Below are 26,762 nucleotides of genomic sequence, written 5' to 3' on the forward strand. Positions count from 1 at the left end.
AACGCAAGAAACCAAGAATTCAGATCAGTGGCCAAGACATCGAAGAGTTAGTGCAGTTCCTTTACCTGGGAGAAACGTTTTGTAAAGAGTGAGGTGGAATGAAGGATCTGAAGAATAGACTGTCAAAATCAAGTGGTGCTTTCATCAGACTCAAGAAGATCTGGAGCTCCAACAGCATCAATAGAAGAACAAAGCTAAGACTCTACAAAACGCTAGTGTTGCCAGTCTTGTTATACGGATGTGAAACATGGAAAATAAAAAAAAGAGACAACAAAGCAGTTGATGTATTCAATAATAGATGCCTACGCCGAATACTGGGTATACAGAACTTCTCATGAAACTAAATTTAAAAAAAACATGAAGAGGAATAACTGAATTAGACAGTTTCAACATATTATTAACCAAGGAAACAATCATCACAAAATAGAGTTAACAAGGTCATACATTAAAGAGCAACTAATGTGTTGATTTAAGTGTTTATTAAATTGATCTTGGACCTCTATTGTACTCATCAGTATATGCCTCTTTGTACAAAGCTCTATATTAATTTAAATATTCATATTTGAAAATGCGCTTAAGCCCCGCCCACTGAAAACACCATTTTTCCGGATATTACATTTTGTTAACCATATCCACACCCACTGTGCTGTAATTGTTGAAGCAGGTAACAAACCTTGATATTAGACCAATGAGTGCTGGATGGATCCAGGTTAGCATGTTAGCAAGCGAAAGTGATGTATGCCAAAAGTAAAACAGCCTTCCAACAAGCAGGGGAAGATGAGCGTTTCCTACCTGATTATTTTGTTCAGCTGCATGCATATGGAGTGAGATTACTGCCAACCGAGTGTGTCTTGGTTGTTGTACACTCAAAACCATTTCTTTTGCGCAAAAACACTTTTCTGCGCGCCCAACCAGTCATACACACGCTCAACTTCACTGCTGCGTGCTCAACATTTTTCGGAAAAAAGACAATATTATTTTCAGTAAACTTTCCTTGAGTAGGCTTACATTTTAGCATACACAGGCATTTTAACGGAGCATTTGATGCCATTTGCACTATATTTATTATTTAATATGTAATATTCAAGCATCTCAACATTATTTAATGTTTAGGTAACACCTCACTAAATGAACAAAACTTATTTTCTTTTAATGAACTAGCTTAAGATTAGTTGCAGCAAGACTAGCTCCCTGTGATTGTTGGAGAAGTCCAGCCAATGGCAGCAGAAGGCTTCAAGCAGCAGGTCTCTGATTGTCTACCTTCGTGGCAGACATCTAACTTGCATTTATGTCAAGCGAGCTAGACTCCTGTTGTGAGGAGACAAATGTTGAGTGCGCAGCAGTGAAGTTGAGCGCTTGTATGACAGCTAGAGCGCGTGCGTGTGATATGTTGAACGCACGTGTGACTGGTTAAGCGTGCGTATGACTGGTTGGGCACATGTGTATGACTGGTTGGCCACATGTGTATGACTGGTTGAATGCGCAGCAAAGTGATTTTGCGCAACAAGAAAAGGGTTTTGAGTGTACAAAAACCAAGACACACTCACTCAAACCAGTGGCAGTAATCTCACTCCATAGTAGTGGTTATTAGCTGATATCTAATTAATCCAGCGCCGATTTTTAAAGCTACATCTTCATACATTTTATAACAATTACGCATTGCGTATTGAGATTTGAAACGTATATCCCTGAATTATTTTCGAGTAGAATAAACTTTAAATTATTTGAACCTCACATATAAAAAGAATGTAGTGATTTAACTCTAGTTAATTGAAATAAAAAACATTTAGACTTATAAAATAAGGTCAAGTTTTTGCTTCGATTTGGATTTGAACCAAAACCTGCCTGGTATAAAACATTTGACTCCACTTTGTTTTACAGTACTGTGTGTCCCAAAGGGAAATAAATATTTAATTTTCATGTTAGAATATGAAGTTAATTGAAAGCTATTAAGGTTTAATAAGATTTTGAGTATTATAGTAAAATAATATGTTTTCCAGGAACAGCTACTTGACTGTCAAAGTTAAAGCGCAACTATTGTGTTGATTTGATTTTAAAGAGGAACCATTTAGCACCACATGTTCCCGTAATATTTTCTGTTGCATTAACCTTCATTACGTCAATAAGTAGAACAGAAACGGTGCTTCCCAACCACAATACCTGACCAGGAACACTTGTTCTGAGCTAAAGTAAGAGGGGAAACTCCACTCAAAAAAGATAGTCATTGTTAAATGTTTGGTATGTTTGGTAATATTTTATGCGTTATGTTTTGCCGTCACCCTTCCGGACAGTTGGGTATAAACGCGTGGCCTTGCTCTGATGCCTAGACTTTTGAGAAAACAGAAAACTGCGTTTGAGATTTAAGGCAGTGAGTTTTCATTTTAGATTTTATTTTGGGCTAAATCACAAATGAGCAAGATTGAACAAGTGACAGTTTCTTCTCCTAAGATATTTATGTCCGGTGGCTCTGCTTTTATCTCACCACTTGTAAAACTGAACAAAAAGACGTGCGACTTTGACAGTGACTCGAGGTTTATTTATATTCTCGATGGTTTGAGCACATTAAAGAGTCGATACATGAAACAAACACACATCCAGACTTCTAAAAACAGACACTGACTTCTCTCTTATTGTGTTTTCTGCTCTCTTTGCTTAATACTACAGCTGGTGGCAGAGGTTTCAACTTTTAAAAAAATGAATCAGCTTTTATGAAGACTTTCTTTCCTCGTTCAGCTGAGACGAACATTTCACGAGACTGCTTGTGTGCAAGTTAAATACTTGCTGAGACTAATGACTGCATACATTTGAAGCTACAAACATTGGTCCTGTGGGATGAACTGGCAGTGATTTTCAAGTCTGTTTTTTTTTTTTTTTTTGCACTCTGTCATGCAGCAGAAGCTGCAACATATCAGTGTACGACATCTCGTGTAAAGTGATACACACAGTGAAGGTCATAGATTAAGGTCAGCTCCAAAACGAGACGCTGCATTTCCTCCATCGTTTCAGCTATTTGTCGGAGCCTTTTCCTCGTGGAAATATGCATCATTTAGAGCATTCAGTGCAGATATTCTCTTGAAGGGGTCAAATGTCATCATTTTCTGTGGAAGGCAGACATGCGGGAGATGAGAGCAGCCAAGTTTAACACCGTATAAGTGAGTTTGTAAAACAAGCAGTCAACAATAACCATCTTTGAAAAGAACAAGTGCACGATAAGTATTCTATTCTACTACTGGAATTTAGCTTTAGGCATCTGTAAAAACCTCTTCAATTTAATTTATTTTCCATTTTGTTTCTTATGTTGGGAGTCAAGCTTATTACACCTTCAATATCGTCACTGATCCAGAGCGGAGCAGGTACTTATAGTAGTAGTAATAGTATCTGCTCCGGCGTACCGTGCTGGTGGTAACGCAACACAAACCGCCTAGAGTTGATTCGAGTACATTATAGTGGAGTAGACAGATAATCCGAGGGACTCACCAGAAGCAGCTGCGCCCCCTGCTCGTCGATATCGGGCACAAAGTCTGCCACTGGCCGGCGTGAGACAGGGGGGAAATTCTTTCTGGAGAGTGTAACGTCAGTCGGCCATTCCTCCTCTAGCGGCAAACCGGTGAACCTGATAATACACGACTCGTGAGGATGTGACGTTTGGAGTGATGTGGCCTGAATCAGAACTTACTCAAATATTTTTCCCAGTTGGTCGACTTCTGATTCTCCACAAAACAATGGCCTGAAATAGAAAGTTTGTGTTTTAGGCCAAGACCTTTCAGCATTTTGGGTTCGTTTCGGACCCATGTAATTCAACAGCATCGCCACTAGAGGTTGCAACACGATTGACGCCATGTTTGAAAATCGGAAACATTTTAGCAATACAGAAAGATCTATAATTCATAAACAAATGGAAATAAATGTAAGAATAAAAATGTTAAAAATGAAATAAATATACATAATTCATATTTTTAAGATATGAATGTCCTTTTGTTTATGACAGTAGTATCTTCATATTAATATAAAAATTGTAATTTTTTTTTTAATCGACTCACTTGCGTCTGAACATCTCTGCGAAAATGCAGCCGGTGCTCCAGATGTCCACTGGGGTGGCATAGCTGGACTGCAATAGCACCTCTGGAGGTCTATACCACAGCGTCACTACCTGAAGAAAATATATTCAATTAAATATTTGATACACTTCAAGGTCAAGCAGAATTTCACCCAATTACTGAGTGCAGAAATCTAAGGTGAGCAATGCTGATGGATTAAACATTTGTACAACATGTCGTAATGAACATTTATAGATATTTACAAAATAAAAAAGTGATTTTCCAGAAAAATGCTTTATGAATTTCTTCTTTTCAATATTGATGTCTTATCGTCATATTAATTGCTTGATGACATTGTAATGCTTATATTGACCACAATAAATTGTAGGAACATTTATCGGAGCACAATATATTTCCAAATCTCTGAAAAAAAATACTCCTAACTTAATCTTGACTTCAACCTTTTTGTTTATTGTTCAGGGATTTTTTTTTTTTTTTGCATTAGCCACAGTAAGATACATTATTTTGAGGAACTAAACCTTGACTAAACTAAATAGGCTCCATAAAAAGAGGACACTGCGATGTGGAGTTGAATTGTGGCACTTGAAGTGTTGAGTGTTTTCTACGTGCTTTCAACTCAGATTTTTATAGGGCAACTAATGTGAAAAACCAACTCTCCTGACTCACTCACACGTTGTAAATGTTGAAGTCTTCCTCTCCAACATGCAGTCACTCATCATGATGATGCTCCATTTAAAAGTTATAACTTCATAAAGATCTTCCTTGAGTGAAGTCTCGCAGAACGAGAAGTAACAAGAACGAAGTCCATTATTATAAAGCTCTGCTTCTTTCTGGACAACAACTTAAACTGTGTCAAGAAGAATCAATGATTGGAATGCAGGTCATAGTTTAAAACCTGATGCCTTCTCTTGAAATACATTTTCTGTTAATATTCTTATATTCTATATTGTATTTTTAGATCATCGTTTAAACCATTTGATCTCCACATACCTAAAGCCTTTACAAGGTTAATTTGGACAAATTCTTTCATTTATACATTACGATTTATTATCTTTTACCGTTTTATTTTAAATAGCTAGAACTTTATTTTTATTCATATTATTATCTTTAATCAGTAAATCCAACAAAACATCCTATCTTAAGAAAACACACACTTGATGTTAACCATCTGTATCTAGACAATAACTGGGGGTAACATTGGTCTCACCACAGGCGTCAGAGCCATATGACAGCTGTAGATGCGAGCGAGTCCGAAGTCTGCGAGCTTCACTTGTCCTTTGCTGGTCACCAAGATGTTCTCCGGCTTCAGGTCTCTGTGTATGACACGGTTGGAGTGCAGGAAGGCGAGTCCACACAGCAGCTGCCTCATGAGGTCCTGCAATAAAAAGCATCGCTCACCAACTGGTCTGTTTCACACATGATCAACAAACTCATCCTCACCTTGATGTGGTGAGCACATAAACCAGTCTCCGGGGCTTTTTCTAGATACGTCTTCAGGTCTTGGTCCACGTGTTCAAATACAAGCGTGACTTTGGTCTCCTGGTCCGACCTCTGCGTGGCACAGACGTCCATGAGCCTGTTGAAGCAACGTAACAACGTGTGAGGACCACAACCACAAGCCTCATTGGGGGCCTCATCTGACATACCGGACCACGTTCGGGTGGTCGAACTGCTCCAGCCGCTTCAGGAGGGCGACTTCTCGGACCGTTGAGATGGGGAGTCCGTTCTGGTCGGTCTGGACCCTGACGCTCTTCAGGGCCACAAACTTTCCACTTTCCATGTCGCGAGCTTTGTAGACGGTCCCATACGCACCCCCTCCGATCTCGGCGACCCGCTCGTACTGGACGCTGGCGCCCTGAACCATGACTGAAAACACAAGTGGATCATTGACACATGAGATTTGGGCTTTCTGGAGTACATATTTACAGAGCCAGAACACGAAGATGGGTTCTTATGAAAGTTCTATGTGACCATGTCACCTTGTGGTGAGACATTCAAGTTGGATGAACAATGAGTAATTCACTGATCAATAACCCACAATCTGACAAGGGCTGGTCCATCACAAGATTTAGACACATCACATATCCACTATTATTTTCCATTATGATATTCATTTTTTATACACCCTTTACCAGTGTTTGTGGCATACTTCTTCAGAAGACGTTTTTAAGTGGGGACTCATTTCACTGCGGCACCTCAGTTGCACTTGATTGACGACTGATGAATTAGAATGGACACGTTTGAAGTGCTATACTTGATTTTTGCAAATTGGTTGAGATTGGAGCCCATCCCAGTTTCTTCAGGGCGAGAGGCAGTTATTTGACTGTAAAAACTATTTTTAATAAACTGTTTAAATTTTGTTTTTGCCTCGAGCTCTATATATACACACCTGCCGTTTTGTTATTATTTGGGGCAACTTGTCGACTCACCCTATAAAACGTACATTGACATAATAATAACAGTATGATGAAGGGAGGTTGCAATGTAGTGAGGTTTTATCTAGTTACTGTAATTTTATTTAAATATTTGGTGACCAACAGCCACCAGGGGTTCCCTCTTAAAATAAACCAAAAAATGTGACAGACACGGGAAAAGATTATGCGCTGAAGAAGACACTAACTTTTGCGCATCACACACACCTTCATGACCCGGATGCGCGCCATAGGCATAATATTTGGCTCAAAAACAGGCTCCTTCGGTAACGACAGCGTGTCCAAGAAGGCTCGGCCTGAGGTGAGATGTTTTTACGAACGTATATCTGCACTACCCATTCTTGTTTGTGTGGTATTACCCAGAAATAGACACATTCTTGAGAGGGAGAAATCCACTCCGAGCGGTCGCACAGCAGTAACACGCACTACATTAAACAAAGTTAATGCCTTCATTAACAAAGTACTTTGAAAAGAGATGTCTGGAGTCACTACGGTTTTTTTGTAACAATAAAAACCTGAGGCTTGTAGCCAGGTGTGCTTCATAGTCTCAAAATGATGGTTAAATTTTGTTTGAGCCACACTCTGGGGTTGTATGCAAGTAATTAAAGGTTATTTATAAAGCGCTTTTCCAGACCAGTGTCATAAAGCCCTTTTACAATAAAAAAAACAATACACATTTAAAATATATACTTTTAAAGATTAAAGACACATAAGACAAACACAGGAGTTCCAGAAAATCAGGGAAAAGCCTGCACAAATAAAAATGTCTTAAGATGTTTCTTGAAGGAGTCAGTAGATCATCAAACACAGAGAGAGAGGAAGATCGTTCCAAAGCTTAGGAGCAACAGTCTGGAAGGATTTCTCTCCTCTGGTCCTGAACCGTGTTCAGGAACCATAAGTAGATTCTGATCCACAGACCTCAGAGCCCGAGCTGGGATGCAAGTCTGGATCAGATCACTGATGTAAGGAGGAGTCTGACCATGAATAAAAAAAAAAAATTAAAAAAAATTAAAAAAAAGAATAGATCTGAAAGTAAGAACCAGAATTTTAAAATTGATCTTGAAAGAAACTGGCAGCCAGTGAAGAGTTTTAAGGATTGGGGGAATGTGAGTTCTTCTACTAGAGCAGGTCAGAATTCTCGCTGCAGAGTTTTGACAAAAACGCATGGATTACAAGCTCCAGGTTGTGTTGTGACATCATTTTCCTAAGTTTAGAGATTTTTCTCAGTTGAAGGAAACAGTTTTTGGTCAGTTTCCCGCAGTGTTGAACTAGAGACATGTCTTTGTCAAATACAACACCCAGGTTTCTCAGGCTCAGTTTGACAGTTGTGGCTATAATGGGCACATCCATAGGAAATAGACAAATGGCACTTTCCTCCAAATTGTCCCCAAGTTGTCTTTATAAAAATCCAACCTTTTTTACAGAGCAATGTTTATCAAGAGAATCTGTTTCACCAGCTGCAAACTCAAGCTAAAACATGACAACCCTTGAAAAAAAAAAAAAAGTCAAGAGCGGGTTTAGAGCCTGCGACGAACGAGGTCCCTCATTAAGAGTCAAAGAGATGTAGTGGGCAGAACACTGGCAAACATGCCATTATGCAGGCTCGTCTGACCCCCAGTTTAAAACATTGTTTCCGTTTTAATCCTTTGACGCCAAAACCAAATGTTGAATGCATTTATTTTAAGACCCAAGACATTGAAACAAAGTTGACTTGACCATCACACTATTCAAATATTATAAACAACTATTTTTTTGTACCATAGGAGATACACTATGAGTTACAAAAAGGTCAAAGCAGGAATAAAAAGGCAGACATGATTGCAGTGTTTGCACTATTGTTTACGCTGTACGTGTAAATTGAAACTTTTTTAATGTATTTGCAAAGAATGTTTACATGCCTTCAAGTTTTATTTTATGTTTTGTAAATTAAAGCTTAATTTAAGTAACTAAATAAACCTTCTTCATTTTACTTCAATGTATGCTTCTTTTTATTTTAACAATGTCATTGTAATATTATTTATTGTATTAGAGGGGGAAAAGAAATTCTTGAATTGCGATATTAATGCCATATTTTTTTCTTCCATCTCAAAATGTAGCCTCGTGCACGCGGGTGCAGGCGCCGGTACTGTAGGGAGGGTCCGGGGGTTTTAGATTAGGAAAATGATGCGACACGTTTGGAGAAAACCATCACTTATAACGCTCAGTCTCACGGGACTTGCATCGGTTTCCCGCGAAACGGAGCGACATCAGAGAGGAGCCGCCGGCGCATCACAATGTCACCAAATAAATAATGAATCCCACCTCCTTGTTCACACACACATAATGGTATATATATGACCTGATGCTAACAGCTTAGCTCATTAGCATACTACTGGACTGACTGGTTTACACTTGTTTGAAAGTTCCGCAATCTTATAAGAACGCTGAAAACAACTGAGACCAGATGAAAAGTACTTAGAATATGTTGCTTTAACCAAGGGGGTTGAAAGAGATGGGTGACTGGATCACTCGTGTTTGAGCACTCATAAGTTAGTCTTACTTCCGTGCATATACTTAAACGCGCCAAGTCAGCGCGCCAGCAGGAGGCGTCGCCATAGCAACCGAGCCCAGCCAGCTGTGCCTCACAGCTAACGGTCAGAGCGAGACGTAAACGACAACCAGACATAGAAGTACAAATTGATAGAACATGACACGGATTGGTCAAAGTGCGCATTTAAAGTTGCGCCTGATTGGCCGAAGTGCTCATTTGAGGAATGCTTGATTTATACAATGAAAATAATAAATATAGATAAATGTTTTTGATATGCATATCGCACATGCACATATCGATATTTTTTATATATCTAGTGTATACCTTTCTTTTTTTTACTTATATATAGTGGCTGCAAAAGGAACTATTGTATGGTTCAAGCAAGGCACCTTGTTTCCCTAATGGGAGGGCCGGCTCTGCTGACCCGGGTCCCTCCAACAGGAAATACGTTCATCAACCTCCCCCGACTTCCTTGGTCAGTTTATTATTGTCCAGCAATAGAAGCGACATCCGACAGTTCGGTCCTCACTCCAGGTCCCGGAGCGAGGGCGGGGAGCAGCAGACAGATGGACTCCGTGTGTCCGGACACGTGGTAAGAGTCCTGCACGGAGCTCTTTGTCAATTAAAACAGGGCCAGACAGAGAAGTACCGAACAGGCCACGCGGGCGATCCTTGCTCGCATTGGTCACTGACGTGGCGGCGACTCACGCGCACGCGGACACGACTCACTTCAGCCCCCCAGTATGAGGAATAGCTCGAGAACTTTGGCCCATCTTACCTCCGAAAGGTGTTGGTTCTGAGGCAGGTAAACTTCCTGTGCACTTCAAAAGAATGACATGGTCCAAGTGCCGCGGGGTCGAATCCGAGAGAACCCTGGGGTCGCAGCTCCGGGACCTGGTTCTAAAAAAACTCCGGCGCAGTTGGATCTGAACAAGCGCTTCTTTTCCTCCAGACTCTCAACAGTTTTTTTGGGGTTTGTCGCTTCCTGTTGCTTCGCTGGAGGAGGAGCTTCAACTGTCTCTCATTATTATGTTGAATACTAACTTTGATTTAAGTAAAGATGCTGTTTCAACTCTTGTTGTTCCTCCTTTTCGTCACATTATTATTACTTGGATTCATTTTGACTCCTTAATTTAAGTGTTAATGTTTAATAACAAATAATGATCCATTGGTCTGAAATCCTATTTTAATGCAATTAAATACAATAAAAAAGGTACAGATTAATAAAAGGTAAATAATAAGTAAGTAAGTATTTTTTATTTGTACAGCGCTTTTCCAGACCAGGGTCACAAAGCGCTTAAACAATCAAAACAATATTCAATAAAGTATATACTTTAAAGGGCAAGATAAAACTGATAACACAACAGGAGTTCCCGTAAGGATTCCGTTATATTTACCTTTTTCTTTTAAATAATCATACTTATAAAATGCATAATTTAATCAGAATTTTTTTTTAGTTAGTATATTAAATAACAAAGGACCATTATGACATGTTTTTTAAATAACCCTTTCACAAAACACTGTGCTTTTTATTCTTTAAAATCTAATATAATATATTTATATATATTTTTTAATTCAGTCGTCATCATCATTATTCAAAAAAATATATATATTGGTGTCATTCAATACAAGAGATGCAAGATTCAGTTGTTGTTGTTTTTTAAAGCAAAACTCTCTAAATATGTTCACAATAACCGGGCAACTTTGTTGAATTTCTTTTTCACATTAAGTTTCAGAAATGTTGAAATAATAATTCATTATTTAATATGATAAAGCTTTCTCCTAAGCCCACTTATTCAATTCCCTCTAAGTGGGACAGACAGTATTTGGATGTATTGTCTCCTGCCATGGGGCTGATGTTGAAAAGCCATTTTGTAACATATGAAATCCTGGTCCGCTCCATCATTATTGATTGGGTCTGAATTGAACAAAGAAGGGTCTTGTTTATGTTCTTGAGACCGTTTGGTGATGTCCCAATGTCACATGTTTCCAAGGACCAGAGAAGGTAAACAGGGACTTTCCTCAAGTAACATCAACCAGAAAGTGACACAAATAGAGAATTGTTCTCTTTTTGTAAACAAAGGTTCATGCAGTAATGTATCTCACGCTCATAAGTGGAGAAGTTGCAGTGGAAGAAGGAACTTGAGAGATGATGAGAATCGATGATGTCAACCACACCAGTGATGGTTTGTCAAAGGTGTTGTTTCTCCTCTTCAGTATGTTTTATACTATGTCATGTATGCGGATGTAAATGCAATATATAAATCACCAATTCAACAAATATCACAATGAGCTTTGGGTTTTGGCACAAAAATGAACATTCAGTTATAACTTTGCTTTGTATCTCATAAACTCGCCTCCAGTTGCAGGAAGTCTCCTTTATTTTAACTAACGCTGCTCAGTCAAGCTGCTCTTCATGGGAGTTTAATTAAAGACATTTCCTTCCTGCTGTAAATTTGCATTTTTTAGAATGGTTCTAATGGTTCTGTTGACTAGATACTAGTGTGCGAGAACATGTCTTAATATCCCAGTTTAGGTGTAATCACATTCTGTCTCTGCAGGGTTTAAAAAAAAAAAGGTAAATAATACATTTATTCTCAATGCCGTTTCAACATTTTCCCTCTAGAGGGAGTCGTTGAGTCCATGTGGCTGTGCTGGCTCGGTTCGCTGCAGTCACCAGTGCTGTTTGAGAGAGGGTCCTGGCCTCTTTAACTACCAGGTCCTGGCCACCAGCACCGAGACCCTATTGCAGGTGATCTGCTCGAATGTTAACAGGTCTTGTTCTGCAGCACTCTGTGTTGTCGTTTGATTCATTGAATCACAAACACACACACACTCATCTCATACATGTACACACATCTATACACAGCACTGTATATATTATATACATATAATATATAATATTTAAATGAATCCATGTATACGCCTTTTACTGTAAAAGGTCTGTTTTGTGAAGTAGCCTGCAGTATTACTGACCATAACATGTATCACTAGAAGCTGCAGGCATGCATCGTCCGGCACAGCTGAGGAGTCAAATGTATAGTTTAATGTTACTTTTAATAACTGTTGCAGTCAAAGATGAGATTATATTTATTTATTTTACCTAAATGTGGGGTAGATGTTCTTTAAAACATTGAGCATGCTACATTTTAAAAACAGTCTGTCACGACTTTCCTCAAATCCCAGTTGAGTTTTTTTTATTTTTTTTAAACGTTTTAAAGTAGGATAAAATAATCAAACTCAATAAAAGAAATTAAATAATAATCTCAGTTCAAAGTCTTTCTATTTATCAATTGGAAAGAAAGTACTTGCGTAATCCTTCCCCCTGAACTGACCACATGTTAATTGATCACATTGATTGTTTGCTGACCTTCTCCGACAGACGCCACTAAGAGAAACACTTGAATATCTATGGATTATAGGTGTGCGGACACAGCACCTGCTTATGTCAACAACGTTTTCAGATTATTAACAAAACAAACAGGTGAACATGTGAAGAATGTTTGTGGTTTTAGCTTAAATTGCTTTTTTTTTGTGAAGCTTTAACCTAGTTGGTTGCTTCTCCATTTTTATGACCGAAAATTAGTAAGTAAGTGAGTAAGTCTTTTTTTTTTTGCTTTTCTAGACCAGGGTCACAAAGCGCTTAAACAATCAAAACGATATTCAATAAAGTATATACTTTAAAGGGCAAGAAAACACTGATAACAAAACACAAGTTCCAGAAAATCAAGGAAAAGCCTGAACAAATAAAGAACATATTGTCTTGCATAAAAAGTTTGACTGGTTCTTGTTCATAAAATGTCTTCATCAGGTTCAGTGTTTGAAACAGTTTTAGTTATATTAGTGATGCGTTGAGTCAAACAATATGGTTTCTATTAATGCTCTTGTCACCTTATTTTCTGCACTTGTGTTTCTTCAGGACTCGTCATTCATGAAGTTCTTCTGTGGACTGAAGATTCAAGTGGTGGCAGGCAGTGAAGCAGCAGAGGAAGGTAGTGAACTATGACAAGACAAAGTCTTGCGCTCCAGCAGTAAAACAGTGGAGGAGAGGAAGTCCCTGCACATCATAAATGTTAATCTAAACACTCGCCATGTCCCAACTTTTACTTGCTTATACCATTGCACACATGCTGGGTCAGCTGAGAACCAACAACCTCTGTTGCAACAACAGTGAGATGGTGAGGATGGTAACCACCATCTGGGCAAAACATTTCACCCACCTAAACTTTTAATAACAGTCTAAGGTGGACATGACAAGTTGCGTTCTCGACCAATTTCGTCGTTCTTCACCATGAAAAGCGAATTCAATTTGATAATTTCATTTTTTTTTCAGTCGCTTACAAGCATTTACTTGTTCTAAATTTGTTGTAAATGTGAATGGTATGGCCACAAAAGACCAATGCTGTGCCAATTGGGTTAAGAGTTTAGAAGTAGAAGTATCTGATGAGTGAACTCTTCTTAGCGACAAAAAAAACTGTAAGACGATTGCGTTGCTTCTAACCCCAAATGTAACAAAATAAACGCAAATTGAATGTTTCTCACTTTTTATAAAGTATGTAAATAATAATATAAAGCATATTTTAGTTTTCTCTTTCAAGTTTACTTTTAAATAATAAAACATGTGTCTATAATTTAAGCCAATTGTAGTTTAATTATTCTAAAATAAAAGAGGAAATTACTGTTTTACACTTCAAGAATACATCATTTTAAAATGTGAAAGGTGTATTGAATAAAAAAGAAAGACAATTTGATTATTGCAATCAAAGAGTATAAGAAAACATTTCTTGGTAAAATGTTGTGTGATAACAAACTTGTAACAATGTTTCCTTACGATTAATATTACCAACTGGAATTCTTATTTCACTTTTAAACGGACCCATATGTAGAAATAATTGTGGAACGAGCAACAGTGCATAGTTTGTTTTTATTCCAATTATAAAGCAGCTTTTGTTGACTTTCTTGACATGGCATCTTCCCAAAACGAAGTCTTAAAACTCTTAAAAATAAAAACGAAATTTGGGTTCGCTCGTGACGTCATTTTAATGCGACAACCCCTGATGCGGCGAATCTCTGACTGTGGCGTATAAACTGTGCGACCGGTGTGTAGTAAACTTCCTGGAGCCAAACGTGTTCATCGATGGTCTTAAAGTTGCGAGTTTTCATTGTATTACTGCAGTTTTACTTTGATCTAGTTCCTCAAACGTCAACATGACTGCAACGATGCCACAGAAGCGCTACTACCGACAAAGAGCGCATTCTAACCCGATGGCACATCATTCGTTTGACTAGTAAGTGTTGAACATTTCTACACGTTCCATCATCACTCCCTGCTTTTCATCCACTTTTTACATTTTTACTGAACCCAAGTTTGACATTTGTTTATTTTCTGCACAAGACAACTCCCTGTGGAACACGCTGTTAAACGTATACATATTACATCTGTAAAAATGGTTGAGACACAATAAAACAACATATTGGTGTATAACTAATAAGAAAGACTGGGATTTAAACTATTTTTTGTATTATAGAAGAAGTTTGTGAGATATTTGATGTCTTTGAAAAATGTTTTTCTCTAGTCTGTGGTTGTTATTGCTTCTCATGCGCATATTTTCTTTAAAAAGAAAATACATTTTCCTTTAATTAGCAAATGACAACCTGTCAACATTTGCTTTTCAATCTGAATTTGTACATTAAAATATTCAGAAATTAGTTTTTATACGCAGCAAACAGTGGGAAGAGAAAATATCATTATTTAAGTAAGTCATTTTTATTTATATAGCGCTTTTCCAGACCAGTCAAGTTCCATTAATACACATATCTAAATTATAAGTGTTCATTATACAATTATGGTCTTTTTCTTATTTTGCTGTCTAGGAAATGTTATTAAATGATTTTTGATGGTTTCAATAGATGGAACATTAACTTGCATTGTCCGCGGTTTCTTTCCTCAGCCCGGTTTGTCCCGACAAAATGGACTGGTTCAAGTTGTACCCTGAATTCTTCGCTGAAAAGGGAAAACCTCAAGTGGAGTTTGCAGACATTGGCTGTGGCTACGGAGGTCTCTTAGGTTGGTATATCAAAGCATCTAACCTGCTCCTAAAACATGTATTCACTTAATTGTTTTCCCCCTGAAGTGGAGCTCTCTTCACTTTTTCCAGATAAGCTCATGTTGGGTTTGGAAATTCGAGTGAAGGTTTCCGACTACGTGCAGGACCGGATCAAGTCGCTGCGAGAATCTGAACCAGGAAGTTACCAGAACATTGCCTGTCTCCGCAGCAATGCGATGAAATACCTCCCAAATTTCTTCAATAAAGGCCAGGTGAGTTAAATGACTCATTGAGTTGATGTCTTGGTCAATTATACGTTTCAATCAAACTTCATACTGATTTTAAATCATTGCTTAGGCCTTGTACTCCAAACCTCTCTTGTGTCCGCCTAAGAAAATTCTCCACAATACTTCTGACTATCTAGGACAAAAAACTTTAAACTGTAACTCAAATAAAGACTTGTCTCAATCAAGCAAAAACATCCTTAAATCACATCTCTTTTTGTACCAGGATTAAGAAGTAGAGTTAAAGGTGTCCAGGAAACTTGGCTTAAGGGGGTATTGCTTTATTTGTATATCATTGATGGCGCTATTGTATCCGTTAGTTATAGTTGTCACTGAGTGGATGGAAAAACCTTGAATGTGGTACTGACCTCCAAGACGGTCGGGTATCAAAGATCCGTCTTGCTGGTTCGATTCCGAGTCCTGCTGCAAGTGCCAAGGTGGTAAGAGAGTTGAGCCTTAACCTTCACACTCAAAATAATTACTCCCCCATGTTTAACATATGGATTACATTCATTTACGGGGATTGTTTATAAATCCAGGATTTTCCAACAATGGGGTCATTGACAGACACTTAAGGCACCAGCTGAGGGCGGGCCAGTGTTTTATCCCCTCCAATCTTTCCAATTAGCCGCCATAAGCTATGACTTTGCACCTGATCTCACAGTGGACTTATTGTGCCAGGGTCAAATTAATTCTGCGACACAAAAGGCTCACCTTAGATGGCCAAAGAGGGGTAGCATTTTTTTCTCCTTGTCTTGATGGCGTGTGTTGGGTGATGTTTCCGTCTGGATCAAAATAAGTTTGACCTGAAAAGACCTCATGAACTTGGGCTATTCGGCACTCGATTTAATTGAAATTTGATGTAAAATATGAAGACGATATTTTTGTCCTGATTTGTTTTTAATTGGATATTTTTTAATACAATTAATGTATTTGCTTTTGACCCCATGTATTCGTTAAGTATGTAAGCTTTATTTGTAAAGTTTCTCTGAACCTTTGTTTACTGTTGAGCCAATTAATTAGCAAAGTGTCTTAAGCACCAACCAGCTTAAAGAAACTAATCTCATGCATTAGCTGATGCAGATCATTTTTGTTAGTCGCATATTTGCAGCAACTGAAAGCATCTCAAGGTGTTTGTAGGATTGTGGTTTTCTTTTGTGTTTGTGGTAATTCTATGTTTACTGGCTCCTGCTGGTGAACTTATTTGGATTCTTAAAAAGCCTAGCCTAAATTAGCTTGTAGCTAACATTAGCATGTAGCTGGTTCGCATTTTGTTTTGTTGATGAACATGAGAGATGGGACGAATCTTAACCCAGTTAAACGGCTTATTTCGCTGATGACTCTTTTAGTGGATTTTACCTTGAATGAGTTTACTGTGTGGAAGAACCATTTACATCCACAACGACCTGGCGTCTCTTCATGCTAGTCACCATTTTGCAAACTCCGGCTGCACATCTGGAGGACACGACGTATGGCACTGAAGTTTGGACTTCTTTGTGAGATTCAGTAAGATAAAAAGGATTAAAAAACAAACGATGGATTAAGCTGTTTGACTGGGAAGAAATATTTGTCACATTTTAAAAGGGCACAACTCGGATACTTGCTCACCCCACAAATGCATGTTTCTTACAATTGTGGCACCATTTATAAGGGGAATAAATAGGCTTTCGAAAAACATAAGAATCATTTTCCAGGAGAATGTTACAAAAGATTAAATAATCTACCAACATAAATCTCATTACTTTTTGTGTTTATATTTATTTCCAATCTAGCTGTATTTGTCTTTGTTATGTTCTGTCTGTATTATTAATATAAATAAATTCAATCTTGATAAATACTGATTTTGGATGCTGTACAAAAGGGCTTTGCTGTAGTTAATTTAATAGTTGTATTTCATCCAGGCCTAACTGATTTTGTAACTGTTTTGACCATAAGTCTGACTTTGACATTGTTCAAACAATCTTAATTATCTATTTGTATGTCCTCTTTCAACAAATGCATCAGATTCCATTATGTTTGCCCTTATTATTGGCCCCTGAATAATCGTTGACATTATTACCCTCTGGTCCCTTTCTAAATGTAAAACACTGACATCTTTATAGGTCACCACATCAACATGACATACTTTGATTTAGAGCCATACGGTCGATCACATAAAATAATCCTACTGTCCTATTCCTATTATCAATTTGAGGGTTGAGACTTCTTTATTGTTAATGTTAAACTTTATTTATTTATTATTTTTTATTTTATTTATTAGTTATAAAAAAACAAATCCTTTAATTTAAATGGTATTTAACATTTTTCTCCTCAGTTCGGAAATGTTTAAGAAGCCATCATCACTTTATTTCCTCACTTCATAAGTCCTGACAAACATTTTAAAGTCGTGCTGGGTCTCTATGACCAAGCGCACGACATTTTAATTTTTTTATTCAACTGGCGCCAGACATTTCAAAACACAAGACAGCTTAATCCAAGCCAGGGAGGTCCAGGGGCCACCAACAGTTTCAACCAGATGAAGCTTTAGTTCAGTTGGCATAAAATAATTTCAGGCCTGGGAACCTTGACTGTTTTAAACATTCTCGCCTGTCTGTTACTTGAAACTGTCGCCAGAACTTGGTCTTAATGTGTGATTCATTCCTCCTGGTACAGGACCTCAGTTTTACATATCGTTTTTTTTCTTTCAAAAGACACTTCTGTCTGACTATCTCACGTCTACTAATTCGAATGATGACGCATCTACAACTAGAATTCCTTTATCATAGATTATAGCCATGACAAGGCTACTATTAAAAGCTGATAAAGACCTGTCCAATCCAGCAAACTAACGTGCCTTTTCACTGATCTATACAGATATCAAAATCCTTAGCAAGGTGTTTTTGAGTATAACATTTCATCATGACTCTAATAGATCCAGATCAAAAGGGCTTCATCAAAGATCCTCTGAAAAAAGCTAGAAATTAATTCAGAGGACTGTAAATCTCCTCAAAAGTAAAGTAACTCTGACACTAGATGCTGAAAATGTGTTTGAGGACAAGCAATTCTAATGAACTTGGTCAACCTTATTAGTTATTTGGGTTTGGGGAATCATTTAAAGGCTGGATTAGATGGCCACAATCGCCGTAAAATAATGGGTAACACGATGGCAACGTCCAGCTGTGTCCTGTTTCCATTCTCTTTTCATTGAACCTCATGCAGCATCAATCAGGGAAAGTGAAAAGTTAAAGGCATCCCAACTAGGGAACCCCGAGAGAGTTTTAGCCAACATCAACAACACAAGAATAAGACTAACTACATGATATAAACACGCTGGACTTGAAGCTATAAACTTTGAACTCACTAATCGTAACCAGCTAAAATATCTATCCCAGTGGCTAAATGATCTGTAGTCTGACTCATCATTGCTTGACACAGAAGTCAAGCTCTCTGTAACAACTTTCAGTGTAGACTGTAAACTGCATGTGCCCTGGATATTTACCTGGAATACTTTAAGATTCTGCCACAATAGAGTGTAAAATACAGACTTATTTAATTCTCTTCGAGACTTCAATACAAGATGGATATTACAGGAGAGCAGTATGGAGATATTTGGATGTTTTTTATCATCTTTTTGGGGGAAGATGAACCTGAGCTCGAGCCCTATATAAAATGTATGTACATTTTTCGATACTCTTAAAAGGAACAGATTACTCATAAAATAATCCAAACCTTGAGTTGACATGAAGATGAGTAGAAAATTAGTGAAGTTTAAATCTTGGGTGAACTATCACTTTAAAGGTCTCTGATTTTAAATCACGGATCAGAGTTTGCATGAGTGCCGAGTCACACAAACATGACATATGGTTTCTATTTGTTCTTTTGACTGGATAGAAGAGTCAGTGGTTGCTTTCAATTAAAAGTGTTGATAATTGTCGTCCGTGTGTAAGTGGTATTTTCATTTTCTCTGGTTTTATTTCCTCCTCAATATGTTCTATGACCTGGAACTATATAATAAAAAAAATAGAACACATTTAAGATTTTTCCATCTTCCATCAACAGTGCACGGCCCACGAGGTGCCGACGGTCATTATCCCCACATCATCCAGTCCGTACCTGACGCTATTTATTTAAACTAATAAAAAGTCTCTGGGATTGTTTTTAATGTATCAGCCAGATGAGTATCAATGGAGCCGCACGGTATCAAAGACACGGGGAACTTTATTGAAGAAAAGAAACTCTAGAAGGGAAATTGCAGTTTTTGAAAACCACAGCGTTTTCACCCCCAACCACAATTGATTCTGTGAGACTCTGTTTTGTGTGGTGACATTCATTATTTTAATTGGATAAAAATGTTGTTTTCGTAGAATACATGTGGGGAGGTGGCGCTGTTGAGAGATATAGGCTGCTTAGTTCACTTTCTTTTCTTTTTTTTCCTCCCCATCTTTTAGCTCAGTAAGATGTTCTTTCTGTTTCCGGACCCGCATTTCAAGAAAACCAAGCACAAGTGGAGAATCATTAGTTCCACACTACTGGCAGAATACGCATACACGCTAAGAATCGGGGTAAGTATGATGGTCATTGAGATTGTTTTATTTACTTTGAGCAACACATTATGAATAAGACTTTAATCGGAGAAACTAACACTGTATGCATGTGCACTAAAATTAGGCGCCACTTTTTTACATGACACATTTTTGGTGATCACTTACTTGAACCTGTTGGGTAGTCATTCACATTCTTGTGGATATGATCGGCCACTTTTGACTGCAGAACCTCATTGAAGGTTCACTGAGAGAAGTAATAACTATGAGTTGTCAACATTGTATGTGAAGAATTATTTGGTACTAACGACTGAACACTAAAAATGGAAATCGCGAGAAAAAAACAACTCTTTTAATGGAGAGCCTGGTTCCAACTTCAAGCCCATCTTTCTAAGGTCGCCCTCTTCTCGTCTGGCCACATTATTCTGCTAAAATCTGTCTTCATGTGCTTTTGAGCCCATTGCAGACGTTTTTTCTCTTTGTTCCTTTCTTCGAGGGGGACAGGTTTGCGCTTGTTCCTCAATCTAGAAAAACCTTGGTTTGTGCCTAAATTAAAATAAGAACACTTCTCTGTTATTTTCCACCATGTCGGATCAGCATCTCGACATGTAAGTTGGTCCATATATGGTCGATGTAGAGTTTTATACTCATATTTGCTTCAATAAAGGCTTATCGATGTATCACGAGCCACACGCTAATTTCTTTTTGGAAAAAATGTGGTCTTTCTCTGAAAAATAAAATGCATTTCACAAGGAAATTATACAATTCATTTGACTTCTTTCTGTAAGGCCTGTTTTCAATTCCCTCATGAACCCCTACAGGGAACCATTAGCATGAAAAATATTCCTTGATTTTTCTGGAACTCCTGTGTTGTTCTCAGTTTTATCTTAACCTTTAAAGTATATACTTTATTGAGTATTGTTTTGATTGTTTAAGCGCTTTGTGACCACGGTCTGGAAAATCGCTATTTAATACAAATTACTTACTTACTTATATTCGTTAGGAAGCAGCTTCAACGGGAAACAAAAGTTGATGTAGAATTGGGGATTAAGCAGAAAAGTGACTCAATTTCATTTGTATCTGAAGATTTCTGTGAAGCTCCTCGTCGTAAATGTAGGTACTTTATCAGCTGATTGCATCATTGCGTGACTGAATCTATGATTTCACTGAAATTGATTGAGTAAACCTGCCGATCAGTTCTTACATGCTGCTGCCTGTTGCAGCCATGACGAGACTCGCCCTCTCACAACTTAGGGGGGGTTTTGCAAGGCCATTCAGGGTAGGCATTGAGCAAGTGGCATGGAAGACCGTCCAAAGATTTGTGTACCTGAACACTTCCATGTGTACACAGATGAAAAGCTGTCATTCTGGCTGACTGGCAGGGCGAAAAAAATAATGTTTCCAGTCTAGTTGTGTTGAAATATGTGCCAATGTAGTTTTTCCCTGAATCGCGCGTTCTAGTAATGTTATCTGCTGATCTTCTGAGTAAACTGCGGTGACGGCGGCGAGCGACCTTTGTGTGTCCCGTCTGAGTTATTTTTACATTCCAGATGAGACTTTATTCTGGGGCTGACCTGCCAATGCTTGCCTGTTCCTGACAGGGTTTTGTCTACACCATCACTGATGTGGAGGAAGTGCACCTGTGGATGGTCAAGCACTTCACAGAACACCCACTGTTCAAACGTGTGCAAGACGAAGAACTGGTAAGTCGACCCTTGAACACCTCCAAATATGAGGAAAACCTTGATTTTTCTTTGGATTTCTTCTTTGAACCTTATCACTTGAAAACCCAACGTTAACTACTAAAGACCAAAGAAATAAAAAGCCTGCACAAATAAAAAGGACTTAAGATGTTTCTTGTTCCTGAAAGGATTTCTCTCCTCTGGTCCAGAAGCGTGTTCAGGAACCATCAGTAGATTCTGATCCTCAGAGCCTGAGTTGGGGTGTAAGGCTGGATCAGATCACTGATGTAAGGAGGAGCCTGACCATGAATAGATCTGAAATTAAGAACTATAATTTTAAAATTGATCCTGAAAGAAACTGGCAGCCAGTGAAGAGTTTTTAGCATCCGGGAAATTTGAGTTCTTCTACTAGAGCAGGTCAGAATTCTCACTGCAGAGTTTTGTATTAACAGCAGGCGAGACAGCTTCTTCTTGTTTAGACACGAAAATAAACTATAAGAATAGTCCAAATGAGAAGATACAAACAAACATAGATTATAAGCTCCAAATCGTGTTGTAACATTATGTTCCCAAGTTTAGAGATTTATCTCGGTTGAAGAAAACGGTTTTAAGTGCACTGCAACTTCATATAGTTACTCCGCAACTACTCCAACAACGATCAAGTTAATCTGGACTTCAGGGCTCCAAAGCAGGACCAAAAACTTGAATTTCTAGGGACTGTAAATTCCACACATTCAAACGCCACTGCAATTGGGCAGAAACTTGTCCCTCATTGAACCCTGACTCCATCCCTTGTATCAAAGGACTAAAGAAACTTATCCACAAGTGCCACACTTGGATCAATTAGCTACATTTATTATCAAATCTACATGTCAAATGGCATTCATACTAGTGTGAACATGGTAATCACGTAATTTTTAAAATATTAAAAAATGTTATAGTAAATGTTATAGAAATCTGGAGTTGATGATAGAACCTGTTTAATGTTCATAATTCTATTCTGTGTTTCAGGTTGATGATGTCATTATTAGTCGACTGGGCACTTGTACAGAAGAAGGCAAGAAAGTGAAAAGAAATGGAGGAAAGAATTTTCTTGCTGTTTTTAGGCGGATTGATGATTTAAATTAGGTTTAAAAGATGCTTCTTCATCAAGATGAATGTTCTGATTCTACCGACATGTGCAAATCTTATTCCTTTCTTGTATTTTTTATCTAAATGATGTTGGAAACATAATTCAAGCGGAAATTGCCTCAATTGTTCATTTGGTTTCATTTAGTGATTTTAAAAGTGGGATTTATTTATTTTTATCAGACATACAATATTGTTTAACCTGTGCTAAAGACACTATATTGCAGGAAAAGGATTGACATTTTTGTCTCCTGCTCATATTCGGGAGAACTTGTTTGGAACTGGAGGATCCTTTTGGTTAAAGTTGGGAATTGTTTGTCCGTTCCCTCTTGATCCAACCTTGAATAAGCAGGATGAATTTAAAACTGGATCTACTCACGGATGTTTCCATTAAAATCATTGTCAGTATACAGTTGTTTGTAAATATGTACACAATGCACAGTCCCTGATCATTCTTTTGATACATGTGCTGTATTGGGAACATATTTGACTTCCATCACACCATCAAATTGCGCTTTAATTAAATGCTGTGTCAAGGTTTTGCTTTTTAATCATTTGAAAGTTTGTTGCATCTGGACATCGGATTGTAACGAAGGCGAAAGTGTTTTTTTTCTCGGTGTATTTTTAACTGTCAACCTTTGTTGCCTGTACATCATTAAAACGGCAGTGATTTATTCCCCTCTGAATAAAGACCCTACGCGAAGCCATGGGACTTATCGTGAGAAAATATTTCATGTGGGTTTGCTGCTCCAGACTCTACCTATTATATAAAAGCCACACAATGCAATGTACGCCATCCTGGAGGTTTATAGGTACTCTCATTGTGTTGTCAAACCTTTGATATTGTACCTGTGCCTAAAAATGGGAAACGTCAAAACCTTGTAGATTATTTTAATCTAAGCAACATCTAAGGCAATGGCAACCAACTTTGTTCGTGTTATGTTCTGTAAGCATGTCAACATTTTGGTCAAGAGTGGAAATGGGGTTCCCTGACCTGAACCGACTCCTGAGGACATCATCCTGGTGTCCTTTTCGCCCGGGCCCCCCCCGCGGGTACCTCCATACAACGAGAGGAGAGGAACAAGGCAGGAGGGCCCGTCACACAAACACTGACGTCACCGTTATCCCCGCCAGACAGATTTCCAGATTGTCCTGGCTGAGGCTATGCGGTCCACTGTCCGCATGGCTCGACAGAACATTAAGAAAGGGGTACGCGTTGCAATTCTGCCGTCAACCACCGTCTTATAACGGGATATTAAAAACAACGTGTCGGTCTCAAGAGGACATGACATGTTTACAGAGAGAACTGTTGGATCTCCTCCAGAAAGGAGAAGGGTTTCTTTTCCCAGTACTCCCAGTTTCCAAATAAATCAGGCGGGATGAGACCAATCCTTTTCCAATTCTTATGTAGCGCAGAGACCTTTTCGAATGTTGACAGACAACTGCTGGAGTGTGTCAGACAAGACGATTGGAAGACATCAATAGATCTGACAGATGCTTATTTTCACGTAACGATCATTCCTGGTCACAGAAAATATCGTATAATATATGTTTCGTCGTAGGGGACGAGGTTTTCGAGTACACTCGCCTGCTGTTCAGGTACTCTCTGGCTCCGAGGACGTTCTCCAAGTGCGTGGAAAAGGCATTGGAGCCAAGAGGTGTCCGAATATTGACATATTTGGACGATTGGTTAATCCTTGCATCCTCTCGAAAAGAGGTGCAGGATCAGACTGCCCTGGTCTTAAGTCGCATACGGCAATTGGGGTTTCTGGTCAACATGATGAAAAGCATGTTAGAACCAGGTCAACAAATGTCTTACCTCGGTCTGCGTCTAGACTCCAGAACTATGACAGCTCGGGTGTCAGACGAGAGAAGAGTGTCGTTACTGCACCAGTTGGACAAGGTTCGAAAAACCTTGTCTCTGCCAGCCAGAGACATAATGTCACGACTGGGTCTTACGGCAGCGACTCACCATGTGGTCAGACTGGGCTTGTTAAATATGACGCGTCTTCAACGGTGGTTTGGGCGTCTCCGAATTCATCCAGTTCGAGACAAGTACCACATGTTGACTGTTCCTGCCCTCACTATGAAGGACGTGGTCTTCTGGGACTCTCCCGACCGACTCCAGAGAGAAGTCAGATTGGATTGGGCGGGACCTGTGTACAGGACAGTGTTGGAGGAGTCTGGTCAAACACACCAAAACACATAAATTACCTAGAACTGCTAGCGGTTCAAAAGGTCCTCCACCATTTTGATCCTCAATTAGAAGAGAGACGTGTGATGGTGCGATCAGACAACTCCACAACAGTGGCGTATCTGAACAGGCAGGGAGGAGTGAGGTCACCGGGTCTACACCGTGTGGCAGCCTCCATTCTGAGTATGGCCAACAGGTATGTTTTGTCCCTGTGAGCTCGACACATTCCGGGTTTGTTGAATGTGGATGCGGATCAAATGTCTCGAGGGGGAGCTCTCCCCACATATAACGTCACAGATCTGGCGCCGGTTCGGGAGACCAGTCGCGGACCTGCCTCCAGGGAGAAAAAAAGTGTCCCCTTTGGTTTTCACTAAAGTTCACGGACCACAGACCACCTCTGGTGGTGGATGCTCTGGCCCATCTGTTGTGGCCCAGGGGTCTGATGTATGCTTTCCAGTGAGACTCATGCTACTTTTCTTACACATATTGAGTTCAGCATCTTACTGTGTTAGTAGTAGCACCAGAGAGCCCAGGAGCCAGATGGTTTCTGGACCAGGCTCAGCTGACAGTGGGGGAGCCATGTGCAGAGCTGGTGCAGGAAGAAAGGATTGATACCTTCTTCATGTCCAGTCTCGGAGATCTTGCTGTTCCTACAGGAGTTACTGGACAAGGGTCGTGCCACATCTACGTTGACAGTTTGCTCGTCAGCCATGACTGTAGAAGGTTCTTGGTCGTTTTACGACCAGAAGTCCTCCCTTGGTAAAGCGTTTTCTTCTGGGTGCTCGTAGGTTTAGACCCCCTACTTGTCAGATGGTCCCACAATGGGACTTTCAAAAGGTTCTTCAGGGCCTAGCTGGAGGTCCCTTTGAGCCTTTCAACAAGATAGCTTTAGAGCTACTTTCGGTTTAGACCTTTGTGCCCTTTCTGTGGACCCCGCTTACCTCTCCTTTGGCGAGGCAGAGGAGTCTGTTAGATTAAGTCCTAATCCTTGCTTCTGCCCGAAGGTCATTACATCTTCTTTTAGGTCAAGGACGATTTATTTAAGGGCTTTTTCTCCGCCACAGGCGATGGCATCCACTGTGTCCAGTACGAGCTGTGGCCTGTTATGTTAGACGCACAAATAGTTAACGTAAATCCAATCAGCTGTTTGTCTGTTACAGGCCAAAAAAAGCTGGGGCTGATGTATCCTCTCACCGTTTTGCTCATTGGACTTTTAGTACTATTCTCAAATCATATGAGGCAGCGGAACACCGTTTCCCTGATAGCCTGAGAGACCACTCGACCAAGGGCATAGCGTCTTCGTCCGCCCTGTTCAGGGGCGTGACGGCTGAAGATGTCTGTCAAGCTGCATCGTGGTCATCTACGGCCACGTTTTTACGCTTTTATTTACGTGACATGACTGCTGGTTCTCTGTCTCACCCAGTTTTGGAGACGGTACCTGGCAGAACCTCATCTACAACAGAGTCAGGTTAGGTGGGATGGATTTTCTTTTCTTGGGAACGGAGTGAAGATCTCTGCCCTCTAGCCCTCTTATTGTTTGCCCAGCTGGGTCATCTCACTGTCATTGAGTTTCCAAAGGAAGACGAATGGTGGGAGCAGAGGGCCTATATAAGGGGGCGGGCCCTTCCCCCCCAGTTGGGCGAAAAGTAGATTAAATTTATTCAGGTGTGGAGGCAGAAGCCTCAAGGGATAAACCAATAGCGAAGCCCGTTAGAGGGCTTCACATGTACTAATAGAACTGGAGTTACATCCAGGTAACTAATATCTTAACATGGTTAACAACAAAGCAAAATTGAAGGCAAAATAAAGCAATAATGATAAAATTGTCGTCATCTTCAAAGCTGTAACAAAGGGATGTCCACAGGAAACTAAAAGAATGTTCATCAT

At 39.2% G+C, this 26,762-nt stretch overlaps 2 protein-coding genes across 3 annotated transcripts; one reads left to right on the forward strand and one right to left on the reverse strand.

Moving 5' to 3' along the window:
* Positions 1-2,514: 2,514 nt before the first annotated feature.
* cdk4 (cyclin dependent kinase 4) lies at positions 2,515-9,982 on the reverse strand. Its single transcript, XM_087800666.1, has 8 exons — positions 9,799-9,982; positions 5,705-5,924; positions 5,499-5,634; positions 5,266-5,433; positions 4,041-4,150; positions 3,677-3,727; positions 3,478-3,613; positions 2,515-3,098 (listed from the first exon to the last, which is right to left on the reverse strand). The coding sequence occupies exons 2-8, from the start codon at positions 5,920-5,922 to the stop codon at positions 3,003-3,005; spliced, it is 915 nt and encodes a 304-aa protein (XP_087656792.1). The 5' UTR covers positions 5,923-5,924; positions 9,799-9,982; the 3' UTR covers positions 2,515-3,002.
* Positions 9,983-11,656: 1,674 nt separating this feature from the next.
* Positions 11,657-23,368, forward strand: mettl1 (methyltransferase 1, tRNA methylguanosine). 2 transcript variants are annotated; one of them, XM_087800668.1, is made up of 8 exons: positions 11,657-11,772; positions 12,940-13,012; positions 14,213-14,308; positions 14,972-15,087; positions 15,155-15,339; positions 19,779-19,892; positions 21,473-21,574; positions 22,565-23,368. In XM_087800668.1, the coding sequence occupies exons 3-8, from the start codon at positions 14,229-14,231 to the stop codon at positions 22,679-22,681; spliced, it is 714 nt and encodes a 237-aa protein (XP_087656794.1). In that variant the 5' UTR covers positions 11,657-11,772; positions 12,940-13,012; positions 14,213-14,228; the 3' UTR covers positions 22,682-23,368. The 2 variants fall into 2 exon arrangements, with proteins under 2 accessions (XP_087656794.1, XP_087656793.1); XM_087800667.1 differs by lacking the exons at positions 11,657-11,772; positions 12,940-13,012 and having other exon boundaries at positions 14,123-14,308.
* Positions 23,369-26,762: the final 3,394 nt, after the last annotated feature.

The sequence above is a fragment of the Callionymus lyra genome, chromosome 10 (genome assembly GCF_982586985.1).
Source record: "Callionymus lyra chromosome 10, fCalLyr1.hap1.1, whole genome shotgun sequence".
Lineage (NCBI taxonomy): Eukaryota > Metazoa > Chordata > Actinopteri > Syngnathiformes > Callionymidae > Callionymus > Callionymus lyra.

What these genes read in the sequence shown, in the direction of transcription:
- cdk4 (XM_087800666.1), bottom strand. Translation starts at nt 5,922, where the DNA reads ATGGTTCAGGGCGCCAGCGTCCAGTACGAGCGGGTCGCCGAGATCGGA. An exon ending in ATATGGCTCTGACGCCTGTG is followed by an intron (nt 4,151 to 5,265) that starts GTGAGACCAATG and finishes TATTTTCTTCAG; the next exon opens with GTAGTGACGCTGTGGTATAG. An exon ending in GCAGAGATGTTCAGACGCAA is followed by an intron (nt 3,728 to 4,040) that starts GTGAGTCGATTA and finishes TTTCTATTTCAG; the next exon opens with GCCATTGTTTTGTGGAGAAT.
- mettl1 (XM_087800668.1), top strand. Translation starts at nt 14,229, where the DNA reads ATGACTGCAACGATGCCACAGAAGCGCTACTACCGACAAAGAGCGCAT. An exon ending in GCACATCATTCGTTTGACTA is followed by an intron (nt 14,309 to 14,971) that starts GTAAGTGTTGAA and finishes TTCTTTCCTCAG; the next exon opens with CCCGGTTTGTCCCGACAAAA. An exon ending in ATTTCTTCAATAAAGGCCAG is followed by an intron (nt 15,340 to 19,778) that starts GTGAGTTAAATG and finishes CCCATCTTTTAG; the next exon opens with CTCAGTAAGATGTTCTTTCT.